The 14,894-nt window shown below is 41.8% G+C and overlaps 1 protein-coding gene across 3 annotated transcripts in view; it reads left to right on the plus strand.

Annotated features, from left to right (window-relative positions):
- LOC147730424 (queuosine 5'-phosphate N-glycosylase/hydrolase-like) overlaps positions 1-14,894 on the plus strand; it is a 200,336-nt gene that overhangs the window by 81,226 nt on the left and 104,216 nt on the right. For all 3 annotated transcript variants that reach the window (XM_086955233.1, XM_086955231.1, XM_086955232.1), the window contains one exon: positions 8,651-9,001. In XM_086955233.1, the coding sequence (XP_086811359.1) occupies positions 8,665-9,001 (337 nt within the window). In that variant the 5' untranslated portion in view covers positions 8,651-8,664. The remainder of the gene's footprint in view (positions 1-8,650; positions 9,002-14,894) is intronic.

Here is a 14,894-nt window from a genome sequence, read left to right on the forward strand (position 1 = left end):
TGCCACTTCCTGTGATGTCACGCGCCATGATGCCACTTGTATTCTGATTAACTAGGTTATTCCCCCCACTTCTTTTTTAGGTTTCGCCTGGCCGTAGCACTGCGAAGCAGTGCTCCGCCCAGGAGAAAACTTTTGTTTACAGTATGGGGGACTTGAATCCGCCCCTTCTTCCATTGGCTAGCTCCATAAATGGAGGCTAGCCATTGGAAGACAGAGGCGTCCGTCATTCACCGAGGCGATTTGTGGGCGTTCCGGCAATGTTTTTCCCATCCTGCCCCTTTTAGTACGTCATGCGGCGGTGGGCGGGTTTTATTTTTTGGGTCGTCGAGGTTTCTTTTCGTCATTCCGCGGCCGACCGCCGCCGGAGGAAGTCCAGGTCCAGGTGAGTGCTTTCCGTGTGCCCGTTCGTTCCCGCACCACCCTCCCGCTGTCCGTCTTCCCGTTCCTGCCCCCCCCCCTCCCGCTGTTTGTGTCCCCGTTCCCCTCCCGCTGTCCGTGTGCCTGCCCGCCCCCCTCCCGCTGTCCGTGTGCCTCCTGCTGTCCGTGTGCCTGCCCGCCCCCCTCCCGCTGTCCGTGTGCCTGTAGTACAGAATGCGGTGAATTTGAGCCCTCTATGATAACACCCTGTGTGCCTGACTACAGCACATCGAAGTGTGTGCTACATTGCACATGTGTTCATACAACTTCTGACTTCACCCTGTCCCTCACTGCAAATCACAGAGCCGCTAATATCTACAACCCATGTCCCTGAACAACATCATCCAGTGCCTTGATGTACAGCACCAGGTGCTGCCATGAGGCACGCCACGAGGCACGCCACTCAGTGTTCCTCAGAGGCGCATCATCAAGTGCTCCCCTGAGGTAGATTCAGTGGTTAATTTGTACCAGTGTGTGGCGGTGGGGCTCGCCGGCATGGGGACTGGGATTCCTTTCACAATCCTCCCCCTGACAAACACACACACACCGCTGCTTTTCGACAGCCCGTTAGTTTTGTGTAAACAGTGCAAGACTGACGCTGTTTACACAACACTAATTGTCTGTCTCTTATGGCAGCATGAGATGCGAGATGAGGAGTAACGAGAAAGAGAGTGTGCCTGTGTGTGAGTCGGGGATTTATATGCGGCGGGTAGTTAGCATCGGCTGTATTTTAAAACAGACTTTGAAACTGACCCTGTCTTTCAATTGCTTAACTTTACAGGCAGAGACAATATTTCTTTGTTGACAACGTATGCAAGAATTATTTGGGTAATTGGAATCAGTGATGCGTTCTCTGTTACATTTCGCCCTTTAACTTCATGGTGTGTGGCATATGTTGCCTTTCTCGTAACCGTGTCTTCTCCCAGGCGTTTTGTTTCAGAGGTTATGTTTTTCATGCGAGCGCATACGGTGAGTGAGTTTCTTTGAGTGTGGGTTTGAACTCAGGAGTGGATTAGTGTTCATGACATCAGCACTGCGCGCTCTGGGGGGAGGCTGGAGGCAGCGCGAGATTCTGACAGGGCCAGTCACTGTCTTAAATGTGCTCTTACTACGTGCTCATCCTATCCATGGCCTCTGCAGAGCGGTAGCCAGGCATGCGCCAGTTGAAGTTCCAATTCTATGGGGAAATCTGTTGAGGAATTACCTAACTTTTAAAATCTGGAAAGGGCAAATGGAAACATTTTCTAGGCGGTACGGACCACTACTTTGCTGGAAACTGGCTCCCTTGCTTTGATTGTTCACAGCCTGGCTTGGTATTCTCAGTGCAGTCAGTGGCAGTAGTGAACGTGCTGGCATCGTATAGAGTGCCTTTGGGGATGCTAATTGTTTCAAGGAAGAAAGCAAATGTCTTGGGGCTCTGGTGCATATCCGCATATGTGGCCTTATTGCAATACACCAGGACGTTGTTGATAAACATAACAAATAAATAACACAAAATTACAACCATAATCTTAAATTGCAGTCCAGCAGTGGCTGCTAATGATGGCTGCCAATTAGATTTCTTCAACTTTAGTTCCAAACACCAAACTGCAGGATTTCTAATGGATAGCAGACTGCATGGAGGTGACTACTTTTCCTGAAAAATTGCATCTCTAATATGCACATCTGCAATTTAGTGCCCACTTTGATGTTGGCTGATATCAATGACTTTAAAGCCCAGCACTTAGGGGGACACAGCCACTCTTAAGGCATACAACAGGTGGAAACTTGCCTGCCACCAGTTACATCTTTGACAAGCTTAGTGTCTCCGAAGACATCTGTGACTTGCACAGCTGGGCAAGACATCCTCTTAAAAGCCTTGTACTTCCTTAATGGGCAACCCATGTCAGAAATGCACTACCACAAAAGGTTTGTAAAGTATGGTTTCAGAAAAGATAAGGTATGTCTAAATGAACAAGTAACTTTAGCCCCGAGCATGCAGGTCTTTATGATTTGAGATAGTACAAAGCCTCTAATTTAGCAAGATTTTTGGTACCAATGCTTGAAGGTCTCTTTCCCATTTCTGCATTCCTAATCACCCACTGAAGAGGTGCAGCAAAATTGTTTGTGGAATCCTGAGGTTCTTTACTCCTCCCTTCGGTATATAGGTGATGATGATGTTTTTACAGTCATTAACCAGTGACTGGTTGATGGTAACTTTAATTGCGCCATGGAATATTTTATTTTTAGTATTTTACTTTTAGTTCCCTGCCCCCTCGCTGTGCTTGCTCTGCTGAGTGTGTGTGTGGCTCTGGGTGGGTGTGTGTGGCTCTGGGTGGGTGTGTGTGTGGCTCTGGGTGGGTGTGTGTGTGGCTCTGGGTGTGTGTGGCTCTGGGTGTGTGTGGCTCTGGGTGTGTGTGTGTGTGGCTCTGGGTGTGTGTGTGGCTCTGGGTGTGTGTGTTGCTCTGGGTGTGTGTGTGGCTCTGGGTGTGTATTTATCTGTTTTAAAAACCAACACATAAATAAAAATTTTGTCATTAACAATGCCAATAGCTCAAACTTTTCCAAAGGCGAAACCATTGCATTGAAAATGCTTGTTAAGACTTATGCCCTGCTTCCTTTATTCCAAAATGTATAGAGCCCGCTATCCTCTGTCGTACCTCCTCGCATCTCAGGTTCACTGCCAACAAGAGCTATCGAATCCTGAGATCCGAACGAGATGACGACCTCGAGGACTGCGTCAGTAGCGCAAGCATATTCAAATACATTACAATTTCAGCACTATAACACAGTGCTCAGTTACAGCATTACAGCACTTTGCTCAGAACTACATGGGTGTGATAACACTAGCAAGCTGTAACACCCTCTTTTATTACCGGACAGTATCCTTCATACGCCACTTAACCAAGAATTTGTGGAGTTAGTGCAGTCAACAGGAAATACGCCTACACCAAGTATTCTTATAGTCAAAACATTAGGGGACAAGCTCCTTTAGAAGTAGAAGAAGGAAAATGTCACTTAACTAGTCATGTGTTTTGATATTCAGATTCCAGCAATGCAACTGGTCTAACGGAAATATTCACAAAAACATTTATTTACATGTTATTTGTTTTTCATGCGTATCTTTCATTGCTTTCATGAAATATTTAAAAGATACAAGCGACCAACTCACCACGGTACTAGCGTGTTCTTTAGACGGGATCTCTTCTCCCTCATGTGTTTACTGCACATAGTTAAGGAAACTGGAGAGAACCTAGGCACCACTGGCACCAGTGAATGAGATGGGTGTGTACCAGTGCCATTGTGGTAATACGACCAAGTTAAAGGTGCTAAATATGCATGACTCTATGACAAAAATCAAATCAAACCTAATTATGTAGACTCCCCAACTGAGAGAGGCAGCAGAGCAATTGGTGTCTTTGAGTGAAATACTTGTTGACTCGATTTTAGGGGCATTGGAGAAGACACATTTGGCTCTTCAGCACATAGAAAAATACATAGGAAATATAGAGAAACGTCTATGGACTTTGTTTAGAGGTGCATTTGTTATCATTTGCAAATCCGGCCCAAATATGTTTCTGGCAGCTTCCCTGGATAGAGAGTTTCAGCCTGATGCTACTGGAAAAAAAGGTATTGCTATACATATTTAACACTTTGTTAGATGTCCAGATGCACTCAAGCTTCATTGGAAATGGCAGATTTGGTATAATCAAACATATCTACCTGACCACAGTCAGAAACAGAAGTTATGAAAGCACACCAGTGCACCCATTCAGTTGCAGTAAAGCAGTGGCTTGGTCCGAGTGGAGTAATAGTGATAAACAGATATTTTTGGATGTGATAATTTGGCCTTTCCAAAATAGAGGCCGACTAATACATCTGCAATTTGGGTGCCTTTATGTAGAGAAAAAAATCCAATAGCATACTTTGTTATTAATTTTGCAAATTTACACCAACCCTCTTGTTACTGTATACAGCAATGGATTCTCATTGCATGTCACCATTTAAATTAATAGCACAAAGTGTCCTTTGCTCATCGCCCCCCAACCCCACCCTTGAATCCCCAACCCTCCCAACTTCACCACTGGCTGTAAAGCTATTGAATGTCCTTGTCCACAGGAAACATTCTGATGAGTGTATCTACTTTTATTCTCACTGGACCATATTTAATCTATTTGATAATTATATTGTGCTGAATATCTGTAAACCAGTAGTAAATTTACATCACTTTTGGCAGAAATGAGGCCCGCCAGTGAAAGCTCCTGTTTGAATATTAACTGCACTAGGTATGACGTAGTTAGTCAGTGAATTGGGTTGTCCCACTCTGTTGCCTGCAGGCAGTGGGGTGCATTTGTCTTGGCAATGAAATGGGTAGATTAGGAGAGGTTGGGGCCATTTTTGAGACGTCTGGACTTGTGTGGACGTGGATTTCAGCATGGGATTCTCGGCTTTGCTGGTGCCGGGCTGGTGGGGGTTGGCTGGAATGAAGATGGTAATTATGCCATTGATTTGTTACCTTTGCCTCAAATTGTAAAGTGCTCTGAATCCTTTGGGATCAAGTTTGCGCTATATAAAACTTTATGAATAAAAAATAGCATCAAGACTCGGTGAAATACCTGTAACCTCAATGCCACGAGAACCTCAAATTATGATGTTGCAATCAATTAATTGAACCAAAAAATAATGGATATAATTGCTGTTCTTTCTGATTGGAAGATCCTCATTAATTAAAACGATATCTTACCAAAGTTTCATTACTGTTTCTGATCATTCCATTTCGTGGCACCAGTAGCTTTTACTATGACCTTGTACTCTGTTATCAAGCTTGCCTGATCCTCATCATAAGCCAAGGTTGCATGAGGCCATTGACCTTTCCATTTGGAATAGAAATACTGGTCTAGAGAGGCACATACATTGCGCATATATATACTTCCCCCTAAAGCTGAACAACCCCCAAAGCTTCCCTGAACACATTATTTTGGGTATCCAGGGAAATCCACAGTTAAGACCCTCATTACCTGGACTTCGCAGATTATAGATGCAAGGTGTAATAATTAGACAATGGGCAATTTGCACCAGATAATGACTTGCACCAAAATTGAGAGCACTTTGAATCCATGTTTTGCATGTTTTATCTGTGGCATATCATAAGTGCAAAGTCTTTCATCAGGTACAGTTTGTTCCTGACTTGTAATCCGCTTTGGGGTTTAAACCTGGAATGCGTGCCAAAAAAGTGATTTGTTTGTTTGTTTGTCCTGGAGTCAGGAGATAGGCTTGAATGTCATATAGCTAAGGAGGATTGGGAGGCTCATTTTGAGCATATGTATGACTGCCCCCTGGAAGAGCATGATAGTCTGACACCTGACTCTAACAGCAATAAAATCACAATTGGTAGGGGGGAGATAATTGAAGGAATTCTTGGTCTAACAGCCGGTAAAGCACCAGGACCAGATGGAATCCCCCAGACTTATATAAGTCTGATCCCTCCTTCTGGGCTCCAATCCATGAATCTGTTTTTAATGCTGCGGTACAGAGTGGATGCCCACAGTCTTGGGGAGTCTCCACTATTGAACCTGTTTTTAAAAAAGGGGATAAAAGTAGTCCGCACTGCTACAGACCCATATCGCTTTTAGACTCGATGGTGAAAGTTCTGGTAAGGGTTCTCCTGCTGAGACTCATTACTTGGGTTGAAGACAATAACATCATGTCTGACTCACAGTATGGGTTCTGTAGGGGACGCTCTACGACTACTCAATGCCTTAAGCTCTTTTTAATAGTAAGTAAATATACAGTGGCATGAAAGGGGACCATCCATCTTGCCTTCATGGACCTGTCCTCAGCTTTTGACTGTGTAAACAGGCAGAAGCTGTGGCGGTCCATGAGGGCAAAGGGGGTTGATGCTGGCATTGTGAACTTCCTAGAAGATCTGCATAGATCTACCAGAGCTAATGTAAGATTTTCTTAGGATCTGAGTGTGATCAAGTATTTTAACATCAAAAGGGGAGTCCGACAAGGATGTATTTTGGCTCCCTTTTTGTTTAATTTTTATATCAATGATCTAGATAGCGCTTTACAAGAGGTGGGGGCTGATTGCCCCAGAGTTGGTCGTCGGGGTATTCCGGTCCTATTATACGCGGACGACGCGGTCCTTGTATCAAGGACCGAAAAAGGCCTACAAGCTCTTTTAACTGCTTTTGAGTCCTTTATGACAGATAGAGACCTAACAATAAAAAACTCTAAATCTTATATCATGCAAGTAGGCAAGCCGCCAAGACGGAACTTCCAAATTAATGTGGGTGGTACACATTCTCCTATCTCGGAGTCCTCTTTGATAACAGATTAAACTGGGGCCCGCATGTTCTGAAAAAGAAGGGGGATGTTGCAAGAGTGAATGCTTCAATTTTTTACTTCGCATCTAAATTGGGGAATAAGCCTACTGATGCAATGTTGCAATTATATAATGCTAAGTCTGTGGCTACAGCAATATTTGGTAGCGAAATTTGGGGGTACACACGGGGAGAGCAGCTTCAGATAGTGGAGAATATCTTTTTAAAGCGTTTACTGTGTCTCCCGCAAGGTACATCCAATTTAGCTGTTCATGAAGAACTAGGGGTCCAATATGTCAGTGATACTTTTTTACTGCGCCCACTGACTTGCTGGCTAAAACTATGGTTAAATCCAGACATCCCCTTGATGCATATGATTCTAAAAGATTGTCTCTTTAGGGATAATTCATTGGCTATACCTTGGTTGAAATACTTAAAGACGCGTTTCTTGAGCCTAGGTCGGGTTGAGCTATTTGAAACCCCTGATTGTATCTCCAAGAAGGACGTGGAGGCAATGAAAACGGCATTCCTCATGGAAAGGAGAACATTGAGGGAAACCACAGAGGTTCAGAAATCGAGTGTCAGAACATATGTTATGTTAAAAACAACCCCATTTATTGGACCTTATTTAATGGGCTCACTGACATCTTATGAGAAATTTTTATTAACTAGATTTCGAATGAACCAGTTTTACTATCTGCTTGTTAGACCACAAAGAACTGTTTTTAATAAAGAAGCAGCTCCCTGCGGCTGCGACGGAAAGTCTCCGCAGGACATGCTGCATTTTATGTTTTTATGTAAATTTTATGAATTTCCCCGCAAGCGCTATCTGGTACCTCTTTTAAAGAAACTTAATTTTAATCAGATCTGACCCGCCATGATGTATCTACAATTATTACATAGCGACAGCATTCTCTTTGTATTAGAATTCCTGAAATCAACTCTAAAGTACAGAAAATGCTTGGACTGTTAATGAACTTTATCAAATATTCTTCTGTATTTATATATTTTATTATATTATGTATTGAGATAAATTGCTGCTAATTTTGTACCATTGTATCTTGATAATGACTTTTTCTGTTTTCTTTTAAATGAACTATGGATGCTGTATATTGTACTTTTATGGTTTGCAAACTAAACCGAAATAAAGTTTTTTATTGATTGATTGACTTGCAGTCTCCAGAATGGGGAATTGTTTGCAGTATGTGCATGAATTTTTTCTGTGGTGCATAATCCAAAATTGAGAGCACTTTGAATCCATGTTTTGCATGTTTTATCTGTGGCATATCATAAGTGCAAAGTCTTTCATCAGGTACAGTTTGTTCCTGACTTGTAATCCGCTTTGGGGTTTAAACCTGGAATGTGTGCCAAAAAAGTGATTTGTTTGCGGGGTTCTTACTAAGTTTTCAGAGGTTGTTGTGCCACTCTTCCCACTCCTATCATTGTTTAATTTTCTTAAATTAATGTCATGTTTCAGAAGGTCTTACTCGGTATGATATTTGAAGATGTGTACATTTGGGAGACCTGTATGCGCAAATGCACAGATGCTCGAAGAAAAACAGTGCTCTGAGGCATGATGTACAAGAAAAAGTCTTACTGAAGCAGACCCACTCTCCTTTCCTTGCACCTGCTGCAACTGCTTTCATGGCAAATACCTATCTTTTCCTGAAGAAACCCATTGCTCCAGCTATGGCTTCCTTGTATAGCTGAGAGCTTTAAGGGCATGATAACACTGTATAATTTAATGAACATTTTCATATATATCTTTAGTCTGTCCAACACCCAGCCCTCAAGTTCTCCCCGCATTGTCTATGTATCCAAAGTTTCTCTTTATATATAGGTCACAACCTAAAGAGTGTATTAACTAAAGTGCTTCTTGAAAATATTAGGAAGCAGTTTTCTAACTATTGATTTTTTTTCCTCCCCAGATATTTAGAAGAAAATGGCAAAAACACTGTCTCCAAGAGAATCTGGAAAATTCATTGCAGAAAATAGCAAAGATGTCTTTATTGATCACAATGGAGTGAAGTCATTTGCAGAAACACTGTTGGATAAAGTCTGCAAGAATCAGTTTTCTGTTGCCGGCTGGAAAGCCCTTCATGAGCTGAACCCACGAGCAACTGACGAAGATGCCGTCAACTGGGTGTTTTTGACAGACACGCTCAACTTTTCCTTCTGGGCTGAAAATAATGACCACAAGTGTTTGGTAACCTACAAGGGGAAAACTTACAGTGGCTTCTGGGCATTCTGTGCTGCTGTCAACAGAGCACTTGATGAAGGTTTGTGGGCCATTCTCTTAACTGCAGTTTCTTACAATCAGTTCAGCCTATAACCTATCAATTTTCATGTTGAAATTGTTTCAAACATTAGAATTGCTCGAAAATCGATCACACTTCAATGTGCCGGCTAATTCTGTATGGAATAGACTTGTAGGTAGATGGATCATAGAGGAAGATGAACCGAGAGAACATTTCCAAAGAGGTTGGAGACTCTGAAAGGGTTGTGGGTTTCACCAGTCAGTCACCTACCATGCTTGCCTTACGCATAGTACAAAAAAAGAGTCATCAGGTGTATGTTAATATAACAATAGAATAATAACCTTATGGTCATTAATATTGCCATTACACAATAGAGGTATCTTAATAAGAAACCAAAGAAAGAAGGAAAGACATTATGAGAAGATGAAGACAGTGCAGAACTATACATCTGAAATGATCACGCGTGAAGAGCAGTTTCCTCGCAAGTTCAAAAATGTTTCATGAAAACTACACCAGATAGTTTTTAAAAAAAATGTCTAGAACTTTCCATCTAGTAACCACTGATTTACCCTTAGCTGCTAAAGCAGTGAAATCCAGTCACCCACATTTAATTATTTTTTAGAATCCCAGGATTTTGAAATGTCCTTTTTTGCACGAAATCCGTGATACCGAGGTGTATAAAATTTAGCTAAATCAGGAGTAGAATTGATACTAGCCTGATACAGTTCTTGGAATAGTCAGATCATTAACCAAAGTGATTTTTAGCAACTTTACATTCCCAAAGTCTTACCAGACAGTAAATTTGTCATTATAAAACTAGTTCAGATATTTTAAAAGGAGACCAACTGATTTTAAATATGACATGCTGAATTGTGTTCTGCAAGTTCAAATTGAGATACATACATTTTACCATTCAGAATCACATGTATGTCAGGGTCCTAAACACAACTTTCCTGAATTCCTGAAATACCCAGAAAAGTTTTGTGTGTTTAAATCAATGTTTATAGCATTATGCAGAGGCATGAGTAGAGCTTAAGCTTTTGAATATACCAGGATATTCTGGAACTCTTAAGATACAGCATTTTATTCAAACTATAAAATACGTTTTGTTTTTCCTATTTTTTTCAATAGCTTAAGTTTCAATGTAAACAAATACATTTTAAAACATTTTTTAATTTTTTTAGATCATATAATTTTGACCATATTGATCCCAGTTTCACCCCAGAATTTTCAGTGTTGCTTTTTGTTATGGGTCATGGTTTTGGAATTACCCACACAGATTTATTTGTTTGTGAAATATCATTCATACCTTTCCTTGACTAATGGTCTTTTCAGATTTAGTTGCTTGAAGTGTAATTTAATATTTTTTCCATCCATGATACCTGTATGGATTTCTGCACCTCTATTTTGAGCTTTCCATTCATATATTCAGATTAAATTCAGAAATGAGGAGAAAAAAAAAATATTTGACAGTTCGATAGTTAAGCCTACTGCTCCTAATTATACATTCCTACATTAAGGATCTAGTCCTTTTGATCTCTGAAAAAAACCGAAAGGCTCGATACTAATGATCAATTTTAAACCTCTCGCAGACCATAGCTTGAGAAATTCCAAAAATGTGCAACAAAGCTAGATATTTCCGTCTTGTCAGACTATCATTATTAATTTCAAGCATATGCTTAATATGAATTGAAACACCATTCTTTTCTCTTTTCTTTACAAGGTAACTACCAAATGTTCATGACTACTTCTTGCCCATTTGATTTTCCATTGTTCAAAATGTTCTTTAAAAAAAATTCTGACACAAAAAATATTTCTCACTAATGGCAGTAATGTTTATGGCCGGACAATGTACCTTAATTCTAGCAAAGCAGACTATTTTTTGTATATAGGTTGGGCACACGAATATGTAATCTTGGATCGTTTTGAGTTGGTCCTCATCTCAGTTAATACCAAACAGATCTGATGCTAGGCGAATAATAGATGTGTGAGGTTCCATTTCCAATTTAAAAAGCCTCAACAAATACAGTCGTTTTTGCTTTGCCCAACCCTCCCTACAATACCACAGGTAGGTTGTGGCGTGAGGATAAACAACGTTTACCAGGAATTTTTCTCCCCACAGGGAATCACAATGCGTTTGTTACAAGGACCGCGTTGTGATTCCGCATACAATTACTCCGCAAGCCGGAACAACAACTTGCGGAGGGAGGTGGGGGGGAGGTGTTGTATTTTAAATTCAACACCTTCCCTAGTGTCCGCACTGACTGGAGTTGGAATAGTAAATTACACTATTCCAACATCCAGCGCCCTCCCTCCGCAAGTCGTTCTTCCGACTTGCGGAGTAATAGTATGCGGAATCACAACGCGGTCGTTGTAACAACCGCGTTGTGATTCCCTGCGGGGAGAAATACCGCGGCATTATGTCACACAATCGGCGTGAGTAATGGCTAAGCATGTATCCTAGTGTATGTGCCTTACAAATTCATTTGTATCTCTCCGCTAATTCTTCTTTAAATTTAATGTATTTGAAATTGTTTCTCAGCACTATCATACCATGGCTGTCCACTATATGACAGGAAGTAATACCATTGAGCCAAGGTCCGCATTATGCATTGTATGCACACAATAGGTCATTGGTCCTCATAAAGCAGGGGTCAGAGTTAGGGCATGGGTGTCCTGGATGGCACAATATGTCAGGAAGAAATACTAGCATAATGCAAGGGTCAGCAATTACCCATGGGTGGACAATATTTTGCCCATGAGTGGACAGTGTTCATTAAACCAAACCTTGGATCAGAAATCTGTCTCAAACAGATATTGTCCTGCACTCATGGTAAGGGTTTGGGAATTCTGATATGCAACTGGAGCGCATGACATTCAATGACTGGCATACATTGATTTATTTCAAGTTTCCAGGTGGAACATATGTCACACCTACACTTAAAGCTAAATACACTAAAGATGCAGTGAAAACCTGTTGAAGATGCCACACTAGTGATGAAGATTTCTTAGACATTTCATGGAGGTGGTACTAGGAGATGGTCTTTGAGACCATTGAAGTATTGACAAGAGAGTCTTTAACCTGTGACCCAGTGATAGCTCTCCTGGGTTAGGTAACAGGAGTCATGAATGTTTGCAGAAACTTTGGGTCTATGGCTCTATTACTTGCTAAACTTACAGTAGATGTAAAATGGATTAGTGGCCACCCACCCAAACATAGACACGCTTCGAGATACAGCGTATTGTAGTGAAATGATAGATTTCTAGTTGGGCACAATACACCGAGCAGCTGGACCACGATATTTCATTGAAACTGTTGAAAGAACGCCTGCTCAGGGCAGAACATTATAATATAAGCACAATGGGTAGAATTGACGTGGTGGCAGAAAATGTGACCTGATGAGGTAACAGCATGTCTGTTGTGTGGGGACAGGAGGAATCACACCATTATCCTAAGTTTACCAAGTTATGTTAGACCCACAATTATACATCTAATCGTACAGGTGAAGATAATGATCATTGAATTGATGCCTGGCGTAAATGCATGTTGTTTTCTGTATATCTCGATGTATCAGTAGTATCAAATACTTCGTAATGAATCCTTATGACATGATGTAACATTAATATTTTGAATAAAGTGTTAATAATACGTGGCTGCCAACAAGTTGCCAAGAATTTCCATAATGATGTGGGCGCCAGTAATTTACCAAGGGTGGGCAATGTGCATCTCTCCATAGATGCCCACAAGTTGCCAAGAATTACGATCATTGTGCCAGGGCTAGCACATACCAAGGGGTGGACGATAGACATCGTCTCATGGAGACCTACAAGTTGCAAAGAATTATCTTCTTTCTGCTAGGGCCAGCAAGTTATCAGGAGTGGTCAGTGGGCTTTGTCCCATGGATACCCACAAGATGCCAAGAATTACCATAATTGTGCTAGGACCACTATTTGGGCAGGGAACGCAGTGGGCGCATAACATTCCTAGAGCCTCCTTGCCCATACACAAACAAACTCCTCCTGGGTACACAAGAAAACACACACGCTTTTTTCTTTTACATGCTTACCTTCTGTTGGATCTCCTGGCTATCTTTTGTTTCCAACCCAATGCCATTTGTGGGCTGCTTCTGCCTCATCTGCTCTCAAGTGGATTGGGGAGGGGCAATGGCATCTCTAGAATTGTTTTAATGGGGGTGGGGCACACAAAGGGTCACAGGTAGTAGTGGTGGAGTTACCTACAACAGGCAATCTTGAAGATTGTTCCCGCACTAAAGTCGGTCCCAACGTGACCGACTTCTTTGCGGCCTTTTCCGGCGCTCTGAACGTGAGTCCCGACCTTATCAGGCGGTAACCCTGTTCCTTGCTAAAAGATTGCATCACAATTGGATGCACTCTGTTTTGTTTTGTGCCGACCAGTTCCTGGCGGCGTTATTCATTTGATGTTATCCTGAAATTACTCCACTAGATCAAAAACAGTCTGTATATCACCGTCTCGCTTGGAGCCTTTGGCCCATATCCACCATGAAGTCTGACTTTTTAATCACGGTTCCCTGACCCTTCCGCGTTTGTCCTGATGAAGACCCTAGTCTAAGGTTACACCGCTACCTAGAATTAGAGGGGTCGAAACGTCGAGTATCTTTCTTGTTTTTTGCCCACGAACAAACCATATTGCTCTAATAACTTAAATGGTTATTTTTGGAGGCTTATGTATCAATGTTGTATAATATTTATGTACTTAGTGTGGCTGAATTTATAAGCCAACACGTATTGCAATTATTGTTGAAAATTGGGTCCCACTGACCAGTATTATTTCACTATCTATCCCTCCAACCCACACATTTCCTTGCACTATCCCTTTCCCTCCCCGGGGCACTGTTGCTTTTTGGTCCTTTGTAAATTATTGAACCTACCTGTGACTGAATTAAATTGTGAACCATATATTGTCTATTGATTCTATGTGATTGATTAACATTGAATCTCAATTACTTTCTTTTAACTCCTTTTCTTAAACTTGCAAGTTTCCTTTCTTTTTGTTCTTCGATGGTTCCACGCTGGGACCTTTTATTACTGTACCATGAGTATTAATGAAGAAGGTCATTTGCGATCCCAGTGGGAATTGCAAAATGTGTCTGGGACACAATGGTACATTTCCTTTTGCGACTCGCAAATTGTGAGTCTCAAAAGGAAATGGTTTTAAATGTGGTCCTGAGACTTTTTTCTTCACTGGTGCTCTGGGCTGCCTCTCCTTCACATGACAAGTTTGGGGATATGTCTCCCCCATAGGCACTCCCCGGGAGAGAGAGTGAGTGTCTTGGGCAACCTGAGGAGAAACTGCGTTTAGTACTGTGGGCATGTGAGAGTGCTAGGGGAAGGACACACGCAGGAAACACTTGGCTGGCTGGGAAACGCTCAAGTGGGAGTATTTGGGGTGTGGAGCACCATGGGCAGCCTGGGGAGGGGACAAACAGAAGAGCCAGAGGAAGGAGCAATAAAGAGGGCAAGCAGGAATGCTTGTGTGAGGGAGGAGTAAACAGGAGTGACTTGAAACAGCAGAAAACCATTGTACATGCCTTGATCACTTCTTAACTAGACTACTCCAATAATCTGTATCTCGGACTCCCTTCCTTTCCTTTTAAGCGTCTTCCAATTATTCAAAACGCTGCTGCCTGATTGATCCTGAAAATTCCTTCCTGGTGCTCGATCTCAAGTTACTTGCTTCTGTAGTAGGGGATCTATGTGTATAGTCATAATCATGTGAATAGTCCCGCCCATGTGCGTGGACCCCGGAGCAATCAAAATAGTCTCTTAAGTTGACCTCTTCTGCAATCCTGCATAGACACTTAAGAGAAAATCAAAGACAAATAATGCAGCCTGAAATTAACAAGGCTACACTGGCCAGTACTTCATCCTGAAG

Source organism: Lissotriton vulgaris, chromosome 2_1 (genome assembly GCF_964263255.1).
Source record: "Lissotriton vulgaris chromosome 2_1, aLisVul1.2, whole genome shotgun sequence".
Lineage (NCBI taxonomy): Eukaryota > Metazoa > Chordata > Amphibia > Caudata > Salamandridae > Lissotriton > Lissotriton vulgaris.